The sequence below is a fragment of the Nansenia antarctica genome, assembly GCF_963989245.1.
Source record: "Nansenia antarctica genome assembly, chromosome: 5".
NCBI lineage: Eukaryota > Metazoa > Chordata > Actinopteri > Argentiniformes > Microstomatidae > Nansenia > Nansenia antarctica.
The window spans coordinates 48,075,905-48,093,863 of record NC_137690.1 but is presented as its reverse complement, the minus strand read 5'-3'; the positions used below and the strand labels follow the sequence as shown (position 1 = coordinate 48,093,863).

The 17,959-nt window shown below is 47.1% G+C and overlaps 1 protein-coding gene across 1 annotated transcript in view; it reads right to left on the bottom strand.

Moving 5' to 3' along the window:
* LOC308158068 (rho guanine nucleotide exchange factor 26-like) overlaps positions 1 to 13,219 on the bottom strand; it is a 41,728-nt gene extending 28,509 nt beyond the window's left edge. The window contains exons 1-5 of the mRNA XM_080531660.1: positions 13,200 to 13,219; positions 11,301 to 12,768; positions 10,243 to 10,294; positions 9,811 to 9,965; positions 629 to 1,089 (exon numbers count right to left, since the gene is read on the bottom strand). Of these exons, the coding sequence (XP_080387786.1) occupies positions 629 to 1,089; positions 9,811 to 9,965; positions 10,243 to 10,294; positions 11,301 to 12,674 (2,042 nt within the window). The 5' untranslated portion in view covers positions 12,675 to 12,768; positions 13,200 to 13,219. The remainder of the gene's footprint in view (positions 1 to 628; positions 1,090 to 9,810; positions 9,966 to 10,242; positions 10,295 to 11,300; positions 12,769 to 13,199) is intronic.
* Positions 13,220 to 17,959: the final 4,740 nt, after the last annotated feature.

Here is a 17,959-nt window from a genome sequence, read left to right as displayed (position 1 = left end):
TGGTTTGTGCGGGGTTAGGGTTGGGGTTAAGGTTTCTTCTTAGTTTTTTTGTTTGTTTGTGCGCTAATGGCATCCCAGGGGACGTCGGCGGTTTCTCCGTCATGGAGTAAGAATACCGTCAGACCCGGGCGTCAGTGTAGAGGAGGTTCTACTCATTGTGGGCGCTGTTGTCGGGCATGGTAATCTGACTTACGCTTCACGGATGAACAAAGCGGTAGTTGTCTTTTTGAAGGAGGAGCGCTTTGTTCATCAATTAGTAGAGAATGGCATTGTCATTAATGATTCATATGTGTCCGTTTCCCCGTTGGCCCAGCCGTCAACCAGGATCACGATTTCAGGTGTCCCGCCGTTTATACCCAATGAAGCGCTGGAGAGAGAGTTGCAGCGTTTCGGGAAAATAGCGAGTGGGTTCAGAAATGTCGGGTTAGGGTGTAAGGACGAGAAGCTAAGACATGTCAGTCCTTAAGGAGACAGGTGTACATGTTTCTGCTTTCCCCCACACAGTCGTTAGATGTATCCTTTCAGAGTGAAACATGATAGGGGTTTTTACATGGTTTATGCGAGCTCTGGGAATATGAAGTGTTTTGAGTGTGGGGACGTAGGACACAAGCGCTCCGCCTGTCCTCACAGGCAGCGGCCGGCGGCCGGCGCAGAGCCGGGTGCTGCACAGAGCGGGGCGGGGGGGGAGGAGGCAGAGGCAGGTACGAGTGGGCAGGGAGGACAGGAGGAGCGGCGGGTGATGTGCAGGCCGAGATGAATGCAGGGGAAGGGCCGAGCGGGGAGGGAGGGCAGGAGGAGCCGGTAGAGGCTGCAGAACAGGGGGAGCCGGTAGAGGCTGCAGAACAGGGGGAGCCGGTAGAGGCTGCAGAACAGGGGGAGCCGGTAGAGGCTGCAGAACAGGGGGAGCCGGTAGAGGCTGCAGAACAGGGGGAGCCGGTAGAGGCTGCAGAACAGGAGGTTCGCGCTGGGACAGATAAACCTGCAGTAGGAGCAGACTGCCCAGTCGCGAGTGGTGCTGGTAACGGAGGGGTGGCTGCACAGCAGGGTGAGGGAGAGGCGGCCGAGCCGCCCGTCAATGAGAACCTCGTCCTCGATAACGAGGAGATGGACTTTGTTTCTGACGTTGAGTCAGAATTTTCAGTAGCTGACTCACAAGGTGACATGTATACGTTGGAGGAAATTAACATGTTCCTTGATGCAACATACGAAAAAAAAATGAACAGGGTGAATGAATATTTTCCCAACAGTGAGAAATGTATAAGGACTGTGCTGACGTTGCAAAAGCGGGTTAGTCTTGATGACTTAGATGAAAAAAAACGTTTTAGGCTACGAAAGCATGTCACCGCGATGAGGAAGGTGAAGGTAAAGAAATTGAGCAAATTTAAATAAATGGAAAATATGATGCTGTTTCACTTGGTGTGTTTTCTTTTCCATCTGTTTTCTCTGTCTGTTCACTGGTTTTCAGCCTCTAATTTCTCTATGCATACTTTGAACATGAATGGCGGGAGGGATAGACAGAAGAGGGCTTTAGTGTCCGAACTGTGTGAACAAAAAAGATTAGATGTTTGTTTTTACAGGAAACACACAGCAACATAGAAAACGAAGTGGAGTGGGGTTTAATGTGGAGGGGTCAGTATTTTTTAAGCCATGGTACTAATACAAGTGCTGGGGTGGCTGTGTTGTTCGCGCCTGGAATGGCTGTAAAAGTAACTTCCAGTGTTGAAATAGTAATGGGGAGGGTTCAGATGGTCAGGGCTGAGATTGGTGAGGTCAGTTTTTGTTTTATTAATATTTATGCTCCCAATCAGGGCTCAGAGAGACTGGACCTTTTTAAAGAATTGAAGGACTCCTTACAGCAGTGTGGGCGGGAGGAATGCATCATTTTAGGAGGGGATTGGAACTGCACGGTGGATTTCACACTAGATAGGACCGGTGAGGAACCCCATCTACAGTCTTCCACACAGTTGTCTAGGATCATTAAACAGGCAGACTTAGTGGATGTATGGAGAATAAAGAATACACAAGTTAGACAGTACACATGGGTAAGGATAAACGATGGGATCATTAGTGCAGCTAGATTAGATAGGTTTTATGTATCACGTGTTTTTAGCCCTAAATTATTGAACAGTTTTAGCTTGGACGAGATGGGAGAATGCGATTGAGAGGAAGGTGACCTGGGCTGAGCTTTGGAAAGCCGAGCCTCACCGCATCAAATTCCTCATCCAGGCAGTCTATGATGTGCTTCCAAGCCCGTCAAATCTGCACACATGGGGCATAGCAGAGACACCAGCATGCCAACTGTGTTCCAAGCGAGGAACCCTGGAACACATCCTCAACTGCTGTACAAGGCCCCTTGGAGATGGACGGTACAGGTGGAGGCATGACCAAGTCCTGAAGACCATTGCTGAAGCCATCAGTGCAGGACTTGTGTGGGCAAAGCAGTTCCGAACCTCCAAGAAAACCATCGCCTTTGTCAGAGCTGGGGAGCAGCCAACCCCTGCCAGGAAAACATCTGCAGGCATCTTGACCTCTGCAAGAGACTGGCAGCTGTTGGTTGACCTTGAACATCAGCTGAAGTTCCCCAGCCACATTGCAGTCACCACCCTGCGACCAGACATTGTTCTCTTTTCTGAGTCCACCAGGCAAGCAGTGCTGCTGGAACTGACAGTCCCGTGGGAAGACCGCTTGGAAGAAGCCTTTGAGAGGAAGCTCTCCATGTACGCGGGACTGGTCAGTGACTGCCAGCAGGCTGGGTGGAGAGCGAGGTGTTTCCCAGTAGAGGTTGGTTGCAGAGGATTTGCAGCCCGTTCCTTGGCCAGAGCCTTCAGCAGTTTGGGCATCAATGGAGAGAGAAAGAGGAGAGCCATCCGCAGTACCACCAATGCGGCAGAGAGAGCCTCTAGATGGCTGTGGCTCAAAAGAGGAGAGCCATGGGGTCATGGTAGCTAGTTAGCCATCTGGACACAAGCTGGGGTCTGATCAGCCCCGGCTGGGTCACCTGGAGGAGGGTGTATGATGTTGAAAGACCCGAAACGCCCGATGATTCCAGGAACATCACTGAAGATGTGTCCAGAGGCATCAGTAGATGTATGTACACAGCTACCCTGTTGGTTTTACGGATCATCACCTCGTCACCATAGACTTGTATCTTTCCCCCAACACAAAGTGTAGTTTTTATTGGCATTTTAATGTTAAATTATTACAAGATAATTTATTATGTGAAAAATTTAAAATGTTTTGGGAGATATGGAAGGGCAGGAAGGAAGAGTTTGACTCTTTAAGCCAGTGGTGGGAGGTAGGGAAAACAAACATCCAGGTTTTTTGTCAGCAGTACACTGCTCACTCAACCAGTAGGGTCAAGGCAGCCATTCAGACGCTAGAGCAGGAGATCAAAGACATTAAGGGTGGTCTCAGGGGGGGTTTTGATGGGGATTTTTTAAATAAGAAAAAGAAAGAGCTCAGCAGGATTTTATGTGAGAGGGTGAAGGGAGCTATGGTGAGGGCACGTTTTATGAGGATTAAAGACATGGATGTACCTAGCTCCTTCTTTTTTAATTTAGAAAAATCTGTGGCTCAGACTAAGCAGATGGTATGCCTCCAGCTCCAAGATGGGAGGTTGACCACCGAACCGGCTGAGATGAGGAAGCATGCCGTAGGCTTTTATACTGCCCTCTACAGGGCGGAGGACTCCGATGCAGGAGCTTCAGCAGAGCTTCTGCAGGGATTGCCCCAGTTGGGGAGGGAGGAGGTCTCTGCCTTGGACACCACGATCAGCCTGGAGGAGCTCACTGCTGCTGTGGGACAGTTAGCACCTGGTCGCGCTCCAGGCATAGATGGGTTGCCTGCAGACTTTTATAAACACTTCTGGAGCTGGTTGAGGACAGACTTTTTGGAGGTCCTACAGGAGTGTGTTAGGGGGGGTGTCTTACCGGTGTCCTGCCGGCGGGCAGCACTCTCTCTACTCCCCAAAAAATGAGACTTGGCCCTGATTAAAAACTGGAGACCTGTGGCACTTTTATGCACAGATTATAAATTGCTGTCGAAGGTGTTGGCGAACAGACTAAAAGTCTATCTGGGAATACTGGTGCAGAAAGACCAGTCATATTGCATCCCGGATAGGACTATAATGGACAATCTGTTTTTAATGAGAGATGTTTTAGATATGTGTAAAATGTATGATTTGGATGTTGGTGTTTTATCTCTTGATCAAGAGAAGGCCTTTGATCGGGTTGACTATGTTTTTTTATTTTCCACTCTGAGGGCTTTTGGATTTGGGGAGGGTTTTTTAGCATTTATAAAATTATTGTATACGGACGCGTCTTGTATGGTTAAGGTGGGGGGCGGGCTGAGCTGTCCTATTCCTGTGGAGAGGGGGATCAGACAGGGCTGCCCCCTCTCTGGGATGTTATACTCCCTGGTAATTGAACCATTTTTAAACAAACTCAGGAATGGTCTTACAGGGCTCTCCCTACCGGGGCTATCACAGAGCCCACCCTTAGTGGTGTCAGCGTATGCTGATGATGTGAGTGTTTTTATAAAAGAGCAGAGGGATGTAGAGTTTTTAGTTGAGGTTTTAGGTCTTTATGAAAAGGCCTCCTCTGCAAAAGTAAACTGGGAGAAGAGTGAGGCCTTGCAGGTAGGACAATGGCGGGATAGGGCAGCTCCCAGTCTGCCGGGGGGGCTTAAATGGGGAAGAGCAGGTATGAGGGTTTTAGGCTTGTTTTTAGGTACGGAGGAGTTTCAGAGGCAGAACTGGGAAAGTGTTGTGGAGAAGGTGTGCACCAGATTGTCTAGGTGGAAATGGCTGTTACCACAGCTGTCATATAGGGGGAGAGTTCTGGTCGTCAACAACTTGGTCGCCTCGACCTTATGGCACAGACTGACCGTTCTAACTCCACCAAGGGGCCTGGTCGAGGAGATACAGAGGACGGTGGTGAGTTTTTTCTGGTCAGGCCAGTATTGGATTAAGGCCCCTGCATTGTACCTTCCAGTGGAGGAAGGGGGGCAGGGCCTTATAGACATTGCTGGCAGGATAAGGGCTTTCAGGCTGCAGGCAGCGCAAAGAATGATTTATAACTTTGGAATGAGCTGGCGGGATACAGCCTGTCTTCTGATGAGGAAGGCTGGTCGCCTTGGCTATGATTACCAGCTGTTCCTGCTTCAGCTTGAGCTAGTGGACCTTACTGGGCTGACGTCCTTCTATACGTCGGTCCTGCAAGCTTGGCAAGTTTTTAAGGTCCACAGAGGTACAGCAATAACACCTGGGATGTGGTTGTTTGAGGAGCCATTGCTGTATAATGCCCTCATAAGAACACCCATCCTGGCCTCTGCCAGCCTGCGGTCCAGCCTGAGGGAGGCCGGTGTTGTAAAACTGGGCCACTTGGTGACCTTATCCATACAACAGCTGGCAGAGAAAACTCACATCAGATCCGTCAGAGTACTCGAGAGGTTGGTGGAGGAGGTCTGTGCATCCCTGCCGGAGCCCCTAAGAGTTTTTGCTGAAAACCGTACTTTATCTGACCAATGGGATGATGAGTGGGAGTATGTGTTTCCGCCTTTGTTTGTCTCCCCTGCTGTTGGCGAGTGGCAGGAAGGAGGGGGGCTACTGTCTTTTACAACCCCGGAGTTGGGGGAATTTGAGACGTTAAGCAAGAAGGCGGTATATTACAGCTGTGTAAAGGTCTCACACTTGGGTTCCTTGGCGGGGATCGAGGCATCGAGGTGACTGAGTTCTTCGCTCCAGACTCTTCCCCGAAAGGCTGCTGGAGGTCCCTGTACAAGTCCCCTGTGAAAAACGGACAGGTGACCTCCAGTGGAGGATTATACATGGGGCCATAGCCACCAATAGACATCTGGTGCACTTGAACCCAGACATAGTTGAGGACTGTCCGTTTTGCTCAGCAGGGGAGTCCTTACAGCACCTTTTCATCCAGTGTCCAAGACTGAGGGCTATCTTTAGTCAGCTGGAGGAGTTTTTTATGGGGTTGAGAACTGTTTTTTCTTTTAAACTTTTTATCTATGGTCCACGATATTCAGCGGCAAAAAGGTTTTTACATGTTTTATTAAATTATTTATCAGGAGTGGCGAAACTGGCCATATGGAAAACGAGAAAGAATTGTATCCAGGGTCAGGGGTCAGTAGACCCACTCCTAATGATGTGTGGATTGCTGGCAGCACGCCTCAGGCTGGAGTTTGTTTTTTACCAGTTGACTGACAATTTAGATACTTTTATGAGTATTTGGGGTATTGGGGAAGTTTTATGTTTGTAAGGTTGTTTTTTTTCTATATTTTGAAAAAAAATAGATTTTGATGGTTCTGCTTTTCTTATGAAGTAAATGAAATAACCTGTATGTTTTGAAAGGTGAATAAAGAAAATCTCAAATCTCTCTCTCTCTCTCTCTCTCTCTCTCTCTCTCTCTCTCTCTCTCTCTCTCTCTCTCTCTCTCTCTCTCTCTCTCTCTCTCTCTCTCTCTCTCTCTCTCTCTCTCTCTCTCTCTCTCTCTCTCTCTCTCTCTCTCTCTCTCTCTCTCTCTCTCTCTCTCTCTCTCTCTCTCTCTCTCTCTCTCTCTCTCTCTCTCTCTCTCTCTCTCTCTCTCTCTCTCTCTCTCTCTCTCTCTCTCTCTCTCTCTCTCTCTCTCTCTCCTCTCTCTCTCTCTCACACACACAGCAGAGGGATTTCAACCCAAACAAAAGGTCCTGTTCAGGTTTCAGGTTCCCCAGCCCAGGCATACCAGAGGCCTATACTTTACAGCTTTATAGCTCCACGGGATCTGACAACGTCAGCGATGCAGTTTGGGGTCCGCTCCACATTTTCCTTGTGGCCAAAATCAATGAACGTCAGCTGATTCAGCTTGCTTGAATCCAGCTTCAATGAACCGTCGAGACCAACGCCTTAAGAAACGTTATATGGACTATTAACTGTTTATGTGATCAAATGCATTTTCTGCTTTATTTTCTATTTCATTTTAATGCCTTACTGATGTGTCTTTTTCTATGACGGAAATAAACGTATACTACTACCACTACCGCCACCACCACTACTACTACAACATTCTTGTGTTATTCTACTCGGTCAGCCCCGATGGATCAGCAATACCCTTTACAAAGTTCAAGCACACTATAATATTTGATGACTGTATTCATTTCAGTCGTCTTTGTGAAATAAGCTTCTGATTTGGCTTTTAATTAAGTTACCGAGGGGGGGTTTCTGGCAGCGGCATAGGGGCACAAATTCAGGATAATGTGTGGCTAGACTGCGCTGGAGCAGGTTAAAGCTGCAGGATAATGTGTGGCTAGGCTGCGCTGGAGCAGGTTAAAGCTGCAGGATAATGTGTGGCTAGGCTGCGCTGCAGCAGGTTAAAGCTTCAGAATAATGTGCGGCTAGATGTGCAGCAACGTACTGGGCATCCTGGGTAACATGAGACCAGCAGAATGGCAGCGACATGCTGAACATCATTAGACTTTTAGGGAGATCATTTATCATCAAAACAGGAGAGCGCAATTATACACAGTGTTCTTTGTTGATCAGGAGAAGAAGGCGAGATGTACTTTCACTGAAAAACTCAACCGGATCTCTCAATGGTCCTTATTGGCCCTCCTGTGTCCTGATGTATCCCTCAGTGCTCAATATGTTCTAAAAGTTCCGCTATTAGTATTATATATGGTAGCTCAATGCTGAACTACATTGACTTTTAGGATTATTTGTCTGTCTCTCTCTCTCTCTCTCTCTCTCTCTCTCTCTCTCTCTCTCTCTCTCCCAATCTCTCTCTCCCAATCTCTCTCTCTCTCCATCTCTCTCTCCCTCCCCTTCCCCATCTCCATCTCTCTCTCCCTCCCCTTCCCCAGGGCACCTGCGTCTCTGATGTTTCCATCATGTTGGTTTCAGCCTTACTCCATTTCCTTTGACTCTCCGATGCTCTAATATACAGTATCCCACAGTACTTCACTCCCACCCCACCGCCCAAAACCCCACAACCACACACACATCCTGACCACCCCAATGCTGTTTATCACCCCTCCTCTCTTCTCTAGAAGAAGGAAGTGATACTAGACCTATGGGAATCTCCCTGCTTCAGAGTATTGGCCAAAAGCACTTGGCAAACAAACTGAGCAAACAATGCACAACACACACACGCACACGCACACACACACACACACACACACACACGCACACACACACACACACACACTAGTGCATCTGTCAAACTAGTTTGCCAAACCAGTTTCAATGGTCAAGACCAATGCCTTCTAAGGCAACACACATTCTATTTATTCATCCCTATCCCCTGACCCTTAACCCTAAAACCATACACGTCCTTCGTCTCCTAGCAACCCACCTCTCACCACACCAGCTGAACTTCAACCTGCTTTTGGATTTCCCCATGTGACCTTGACGCCATGACAACCAGAACGACATGTTGTCAAACACCAGACCAGATAAGATAAGACCTACTTCAGGTAGACGCTTACCGTCTGCATACAGATCTAGGATCAGCTTAGCCCTCCCGAATCCTAGCCTTATGAATATATGCCTGATATAATCCCCACTGTCGGTGTAAACAAAGAGTAGCGAAAAAACATATGAAACTACAAAAAGGAAAACCTCTATAACTCCATGCACTTTTGCATGGGGTTCTATGGTGAGTCACGATAAGCTGACCCCAGAACAGTGTCTAGACGCTAACAACGCTTAGGTTGTGGGTTCGATTCCCGCTGGGGGACCACACAGTATATATACTGAAAAAGATATATGCACTCACTACAATGTAAGTCGCTCCAGGATTAGCTACATCACTTCCTGCCCCTTCTGCCCAACAACAACACAGGAAACCTGAGATGTCTGGGAAATGGAGTGAGACTGAAACCAACATGCTGGAAACGTCATAGTCCCAGGTGCCCAGGGGAAGGGGATAGAGAGGGGGGTGGGGGGTGGGGGGGGTGGGGTGGGGTTTCACACCGATGACGCTTTCTCTATCTGGCTCGTTTGACTGGTATCCGCTTCCCCATCTGTTTGGCTATCCATTTCTCCATCCGCGTTACCATGGAATACAATAATTTCCTTTGGAAAAGCTCAATTTCAGGAGGATAATCAGGACACAAACCAGATGCGCGCGCACACACACACACACACACACACACACACACACACACGCATGCACACACGCGCAGGGTGAGCAGAGGCTCCAAGAGATCCTAAAAATGTTCTCAGATTTCAGCCCAATTTCCGTCCATTTCCGTCTTATTCCCGCTAAGAGGATCTGTCTCTGTTTGTGTCTGTGCATCTCCCTCTCTCCCTCTCTCTCTCTCTCCTCCCTCCCTCCTTCCCTCTCCTCAAACCCCCATCAGATAAGAGTAAACATCAACAACAAACAGAGGGACGGAACGCCTAAGTGGAAAATATAATTATCCTCCTCCTTTTCCCTCCCTGCCTCTCTCTCTCTCTCCCTCTCTCTCTCCCTCTACATCCCACAATTCCTCTCGTCTGTGGCCCAAACTCGATTACATAATGGTGTAATCAGAGCAGCCAGGCTCTCTCGAGGGGCAGGCCGCATTTTCAGCATTTTTCCACCGGGAAGAATCTCCTGCTATGCCAGGAGACTGGCGCCGCGCCCGGCCGTGGTACTCCTGGTTTCTCTCTCCCTCTCTCCCTCTCTCTCCCTCACTCTCTCTCTCTCCTTCTCTCCCTCACTCTCTCTCTCCTTCACTCTTTTCCCATTTGTGTGTGTGCGCATCTGCCCGTGCATGTGTGTGCGTGCAAGGTAGGTGCATGTGTCGTGCGTGTGTGCGTGCATGCTTGTGTGTGTGTCTCACCACACTGAGCTGGCTCCAGGACGTGCGTACGGGTCGGTACTGGATGACGATGCGGTCGTCAGGTTTGGGCCCTGGAGTCTCGTCCTCGACGACCGCGTCCTCGTCGGAGTCGTTGTGCAGAGCCTTCTCCTGGTAGTTCTGATACAACTCCTCCTCTGAAACACACACGGTAATATTAAAAAAAAAATATATATATATATATATGTTACGGTACATGTGGGAATATGGTACATGTGGGAAAACTACGGTTAGGGTTAGGTGCTAGGATGCTAGGGTTAGGGTTAGGGTTAGACATGCCAGCATGTACCAAGTCACCCTAGCACCTAACCCTAACCCTAGTTTTCCCACATGTACAGTATTCCCATTTCCCACATGTACCGTAACATATATATTTATTTATTTTTATGAGAAAGGAAGAGCAAAGTTCCTCACCTTCACTGTCGAAAGTCCTCTGGTGGGTCAGGAGTTTCTTCTTGTCAGGAGCCTGGTAAAGAGAAGGCAGATGTTGTGTTCAGTGTGTGCGACATGTGTTCAGCCGGGTCTCGAACGGCTGATCTGCCAACCTTGTGATCATTAGACGGCGACTCTACCTCCTGCGCCACAGCCGCCCCAAGTACCACTCGATCTATCCATCTAAATATCTACCTATCTATTAGCCAAAGCCTAGACACTCAGACATTTCAAACAAAACATCATTATTATTATTATTATTATTATTATTATAACAGTATTGTCCCCTTATTTCCTTTCCCCCCCTCCTAAATCTCCCTCTCCTCTACTTTCCATTCCTGCTCTGTCGTTTCCTCTCCATACTTTCCCCTTCCTCCCCACCTCCCAGACACTTGTCACATTCTAAGTAGAGGTTTAAATAGAGATCCTCTGTCACCTGCCCATGACCCCTGACCTCTTCTCTGACCTCTGACCTCTGAGTATAGCCCCTCATCAGGTGACACGTCTAATTACAGAGTAATGGAGTGCGTCCGTGTATGTGTGTGTGTGTGTGTCGCAGGGGGGTGACATAAGCAATGCGGTCATAAGTCTTCAACAACGGCATTCATTGTCACGTTCTACTCTATAGCTACTTCTGTTCAGTTCAGTTATTTCTGCGAGTAAGACATCTTAAAGAAATACATCTTCTGACAACTTTGTAAACTCATTGACAGGACTTTGCCCCTATATGGTCAAGAGTCAAGCAATGTCAGCACGGGACTAAATCAAACATTAAACTAGCAGATGGATCTGGGATAACTGAACTGTACCGTGTATAATACAGTATTCAGGCAGGATTTTCCAGATTAACACTGACAACACAGACAAGTCTTGAATCATAATACACACTTTTATAGTTTTTTTTTTTCAACACCAGCCTGTTTGGTTTTTTTCAATGTACTCTCTCTCTCTCTCTCTCTCTCTCTCTCTCTCTCTCTCTCTCTCTCTCTCGCATGGACAGATGACATCTGCATGAACACACATCGCCGCTCTCTCCCTACCATCTTCCTCCCGGGGCTCGGCGGCTTCTCTTTGTCCTCCTGAACCCCTCTCAGGACGGGCTGGGACAGGCGCTGGGCCTTGGGGTCGGCGGCCGGCACCTCCAGGTCCACGCCGCTCACCACCGCTTTCCTGTACGACGTGGACCGCAGCCCTCGCCTCAGCGTCCCCGGGCTCTCCCCCTCCCCGCCGGCGCCGTCCTTCCCCCCCCCTCCCCCGCCCGTGGAGAAGAAGCTCCCCGTCTCCACCATGCTCATGGCCTTCAGGGCACGCTTGCTCGGTTCCGCCAGCCCCAGCAGACCCCCCAGCCCCCCCAGGCCCTGCTGGGCCCCGGCCGGGGTGGCCTTGCTGGGCCGGGGGTCCGACGCCAGCCCCCTGGGGATCAGCTGCTGGGAGCCCTTCTTCAGGGCGGCCGCGCTGTGGGTGCTGAGGACAACGGAGGGAGAGACGGAGGGGGAGAGGGAGGGGGAGCTGGAGGGAGACGGGGAGGGCGGAGGCTTGGGATCCTGGGGGGAGCCGGAGGAGGGGGAGGAGGGCTGGCGAAGGAGCAGCACCCCCCCCTCCTCTCTGTCGGCCGGGGAGGAGCTGCGGGGGGTGGGGGGGGCGGAGGAGGAGGTGCTGGGGCTGGAGGCGAGGGAGGAGAGGGAGTGGATGCTGGAGGAGGAGGAGCTGTGGGACGGGGTGGAGGTCGGGGTGAGGGTGCGCAGGGTGGGGGGGGGGGACGGCGGGCTGGGGTCAGCGGGAGATGGGCCGGGGTCGGGCGGTCGGGAGGGAGGGGAGGGCTGGTCGTGGTGGCTGTGGTTATGGCTGTTGTTGTCGTTGTTAGGGGGGGCAGGCTGGGAGGTGTGTTTAGGTGGGTCCGGCGAGGAGGAGGGGCCTGACCCAAAGACAATCTGGTCCCTGTGCGAGGAGAGTGTGAACAGGTTAGACAGCCGCTTCTTGTCCGGCCACACCGTGCTCCCGTTGCTGGTTTTCCCCCCCACCCCCCCGGTGCGGTGGTGGTGACACACCTTATTGTCCACCGATGGCGACTTATTACCCCCCCCCTCCTCCGGCTTTAACTTGGACAGCGAAAACCCCCCTTTGGAGAGATACCCGATGCTTATACTCCGGACCACCCTGGTCTTCCTGGTGGGCTTGTTGAGGACGTGCTTCAGGATGCCAGATGATGACGGGTTGTTGGCCACCAGCCTCTCTGCTGGCTGGCTGAGAGTGAAAGTGCACTTGTTGTCCTCCATGGGGAAATCCGTCACGCGGACACCGCCGTCTATCTGGTAGCTGTGGGGTCGCGGTTTGGGGAGGCCGCCGGTGCGCCTTCTCCACAGCGGAGTGATGTTGTTGTTGCTGGACAGATCCACCTCGTTGCCGCCCTCCATGGTCGCCCCGCGCTCGTCAATTCAGCAGCGTTGTGAAACCAGGTCCGACCAGACTGGTCACTGGGCAAGGCAAAACAGCGCAACACCAGCAGCGCTGGAAACAGGAAAACAGGAAAAAGATCAATCAAAATCAAAGTGAGAGAGAGGGAGAAAGAGAGAAGGGAATGAGTGAGTGCTCCCTTGCAAAGTTTACTCATTAACTAGGGCCGTTCGTCTATCTGCGGTCATAAATGACGTTATTTATTTAGCACAGCAGTATCGATCCCCCGTGACAGACCAAGTACAAAACATGATAGGTCAGAAGAGGGATACAAAATACTGCAGTCCATGGAGGAAAAAATAAACAAACACATCGTTCTTTTTCCAATACTGTGGTAGTTAAGTAGCAAAAGAGAATCTTTTAAAAGCCTAGATGCCAAAAATCATTGTAGAACCACAGTAACGACGAGTTGAGAAAGTTTGGCAACAAGTGAGCGCGTTTCTCACAACTATTGACAATCAACAGGGAATGATAAAACGACTCACCTTTACTGCTTCGGTGTTCCCCTGTGCAATATCGCCATGATCCAGCCTGCAACAGATATCCAATATTTGTGCTACTTTGTCGCAACAACAAAAACACCTTTGTCCTAATAAAGTATGTCTCCTAAGTTGATGTCCAAACTACGCACCCCGTTTTACACACACACACACACACACACACACACACACACACGCACGCACACACAAACTCTCGGGTAGTTGGCCAGTCAGTGGAACCCAAAAGTGTGCGCTTGGGAACCAGTGGACGCGGGGAACTCGAGGGAAGGAGGAGGAGGGAAGGAGGAGGAGAGGAGGAGGGAAGGAGGAGGGAAGGAGTAGGAGAGGAATGCCAACTACTGGTGTTGGAGCGCCTTCTCAAGTTCACGTGACGTCATGTGTACTACATCCGACTAGTCTACTAATAATATAATAATAACAATAACAACAATAATAATAATAATAATAATAATAATAACCTTTATTTGTATAGCACTTTTCCTCCAAACATTGCAGCTCAAAGTGCTTTAACAAAATAACTAAATAATATAAGAATTACTATATTTAAACAAGTAAATAGGCCTACAATTATATACAATATATACAAACATCATTCATCAACTACCATTAAATGATACATTTAGAAAATAATACAGTCATTTAAAGGCAATGCTAAATAAAGTGAACGGGCCGGTATAGGCATAGGTTAAATCTAAGTAGGTATAAAGCATCCTACGAATCGACTACAGTTTTGATGAGCGTTGTAATGCGCATAATGAATTGTGGCAGAAATAAACTGTAAGCCGAGTCGAGGTGTTTGAGAAAGGAGTTTCTTCTTTGGACCAAGCTTGGACCTGGCTGGGTAAAAGTTTGAAGTTTCGATCAAGTCCGCGTCCACGGCAGTGTAGCGCTACCCAGTGGCTCTTTAATGTATTACAGCACAGCCGCTCGTTCCACTGTGCCAGTCTGCAGAGAATAAACCACAGCGGGGCAAAACAATATAATAGCGTTTGAATATCAGACTGCACTGCATTCAATACCGCAACTCGGTAAATGATGACTTTCTTTTTTGATTCAGTCACTTATCAGATCATCCAGTGAGTTACCATGAAATAAATATACCAAACAAATCAGCCAAGAAACATATAATGCCATGTGTCTTTGCCATGTGTAATTATAAAAAATAAAAATAAACATCAAATTTAGTTAAAACCTAATCATTCCTCTTGTATTTGGAGATCACTTTTGGCTTCAATGTGTTTTTCGGGCGTGCAACTGCAGCTCTGCACGCAAGCACGCACTCCTCGACTTTCAGCATTGTTGAGCTTGTTGCGGTTGCGGTGAACATTTCTGGAATAGCCCTTCAAAATGATATTGTGCAATGCTTATCCCATACGCTTACCCATAAGCAGACCGAAAGCCAAATGCACGTAAATAACATTCATGGACACGTTTAAACGTTTTTTCCCCTTTCAAATAAGGGTCAGGGTTCACTTGATGATGAATGTTACCTTTTGGTGGGAGTGGAACCATTTTTTGTTTTTTGTTTCTTGTTATAGAACACTTTTTGAACAAATGATGTTGTCAAATGATGTGCTGTAGCCTAGGGTTTTTATACATAAGTGGTACCATTGTCTTGTCTACCTCCACATCCCCCTACCCCTTCATCAGAGAGAGAGAGAGAGAGAGAGAGAGAGAGAGAGAGAGAGAGAGAGAGAGAGAGAGAGAGAGAGAGAGAGAGACACACACACACACACACACACACACACACACACACACACACACACACACACACACACACACACACACACACACAACATTTAAAACTCCCACTCGTTCATCCAGACAACAGCAACATATTGGATTTCATAACACAATAGTAATTTAATGATAGCATTGTATTATGGTGTTGTTTTTAAACAGTAGTGTGGCATGTGGAATTTAGCAGTGTGTCTTAGGACACACAAATGATGAATAGTCTTCACCCTACTTGTGTAGCCTACAGAAATGGACAATATACTGCACTGTGTAGCCTAATTCAAAAGTCGACAACCTGGAAAGCAACCAATATTTTTTTTTTTTTTTTTAAACGGACAAGAGCTGTAGTGACACTCGTAGCCACTAGATGGCCATCTCTGACAGGACCAAAGTAGCAACATGGTCAAAACTAATAAGAAAGTACATTAAAAAAGGACCAGGATATAGGGTGGAGTAGACTCAACACTAGAGTTGAGGCTGTGGAAAACCTCTAAGGGACATATGAATGACATCTATAGGACACGGCCAGTGCCTGCTATATATGCCATTTATACATAAATGGATACATGCATACATTGTTCAGTATATAGCTATGGTCCCAGTGGGAATCGAACCCACAACCTAAGCATTTTTAGTGCTATGCTCTCCCAACCACAGAGGCTGTTCACACCGAGTCCACTCCATCATGGCCCAGCCCACCTGATAGAGTGTGTGTGTGTGTGTGTGTGTGTGTGTGTGTGTGTGTGTGTGTGTGTGTGTGTGTGTGTGTGTGTGTGTGTGTGTGTGAGAGAGAGAGAGAGAGAGAGAGAGAGAGAGAGAGAGAGTGATCTTTTCTCATTTTTTTCTCCCTGAAAGATGTGGTCATATTTGTAAAGACTCTTGTCCTCCTTCCCTCCCCTCTTTCTCTCTCTCTTTCCTATGAGCACTGAGACCTCTACAATTCTTGGTGGAGTTGTCCTGTTGTTATAGAAACAGCTCCTGAAATTACTGAAGTGGGCTCAAAAGAATGAAGGTTTATTTTTAGGCATAGGCCCACTCTTTGTGTGTGTGTGTGTGTGTGTGTGTGTGTGTGTGTGTGTGTGTGTGTGTGTGTGTGTGTGTGTGTGTGTGTGTGTGTAGGTGTGTTTGAGAGAGGAACGCAGGTGCGTGGGAGGGAAGAGAGTGAGAGAGAAAAATAAAACTGTTTGATGTGAGATCTCAAGAGAGGAGCCAGACACCACTCTTTGATGCCAAGTTAGTGATTTTTGTATTGCTTTATTTGGTGTGTGAATCTTCTTTTACAATCATCTCCACTTACTCTTCTCTCATTTTTTCTTGTTACAAAATCGTGTGTTAGGCACTTTTTTTGTCATTGTTTTCACAGTCACGGTTGATAATATTGTCGTAAAAAATACTTATAAAAGAGAATGCATGAAGATCATCGAAAAATGACCAAAGATAAAATAATCATTATAATCTTCATCATCGCCATCTTCATCATCACTATCATCATCATCATCATTATCATCATCATCATCATCATCATCCCTTATGACTTCAGGTCATAGAGTTACATCAGTATGAGTCAATGGTTCCATAGATCTAGATCTTGAATGTTCCATAGAAGTAAGGAAGATGGAATGTAGTCCATCCTGTCCTGGTGTGTTGTGTGTATAAGATCTGCCTTCCTCTGGTCTGGGGGGTGTTCCATCAACGTTGCTAAAGGAAAATCTAGGCTTATTTTGATATGTCTTGCAAGATTTATCAAAATAAGCCTGGATTTTTCTTTAGCAACGTTGATGGAATGCCCCCCTGGTCTATATTAAAGCCTATACATCTCCTTTGGTTTAACATAGGAAGCAATTGTCTCTGTAGAGTTTTTTATGACCCATTATTAGAAATATAGGTTAACCCAACAAAGTGTTAATAGATACAAAGGAAACCCCACACACACAACGATGACATGTTCTAACCATTAATTAATAAATACATCAATCAATAAACCAATGAAACAATCAACCAACCAAACAACCACTCAAATGTTATGTTCTGTGGTGTTTTTACATAATAATAATGAAATACAAATAATTTTATAACAATAATAACAATAATAAATATAACAATAATAACATAATAATAACAATAATAATCATAATAATCATAATCACAATAACAATAGTAGTAATAATAATAATAATCATAATAATAGATTTAATTTTTTAGTTTTCAACGTGCCTTTCTCAGATTCAAGGATACCGTACAAAGAAAAAACAAGTAATCCTTCCTTCTTCTAGCATTGTGACTGCCAATGGCCCCTGGTCCTATACTAGCATAGATTTCTGCTTATCATGACTAATAAAGTATAGTACTGTATAGATGATTCACTTACAAATGTACTTGTTGTAAGTCACTTTAGACATTTATAACATTGTCACCATAATCATCATCATCATCCCTTATGTCTTCAGGGCTTAGACTTCATCAGTATGAGTCAGTGTTTTCCCAGAGCCCATCCTGTCCTGGTCTATTGTGTAAGGACATGTATGTTTCCTCCAGACTAGTGTCAAGGTCTATACATTTCCTCTGGTAAAGTGTAGGAAGCTGTCATATCCGTCTGGTGTTTTATTATGACCAAATTAGTTAAACATATAGGTTAGACGGCACAAACGCGCGCACACACACACACACACACACACACACACACACACACACACACACACACACACACACACACACACACACACACACACACAAACACACACACACACAAACACACACGCACACACAATGACATTGACGAGGGAGGTAGAAACAAGGAAACACAAACAATATAGTATATAATATATGGTATATAATATATATGATAACAAAATGATGCACATATTGTTATGCCCAATCCCTCAAATGTTTTTTTTCCAGATTATGTCATGGACAGGTTTTTTTGGGGCCGGGGGGATAGGGTTAGGGTCAGCTAGTTACATTGGGGAGCATCAATCACATTTTTCAAGTTTTAAATTTTAAGTTTCAAG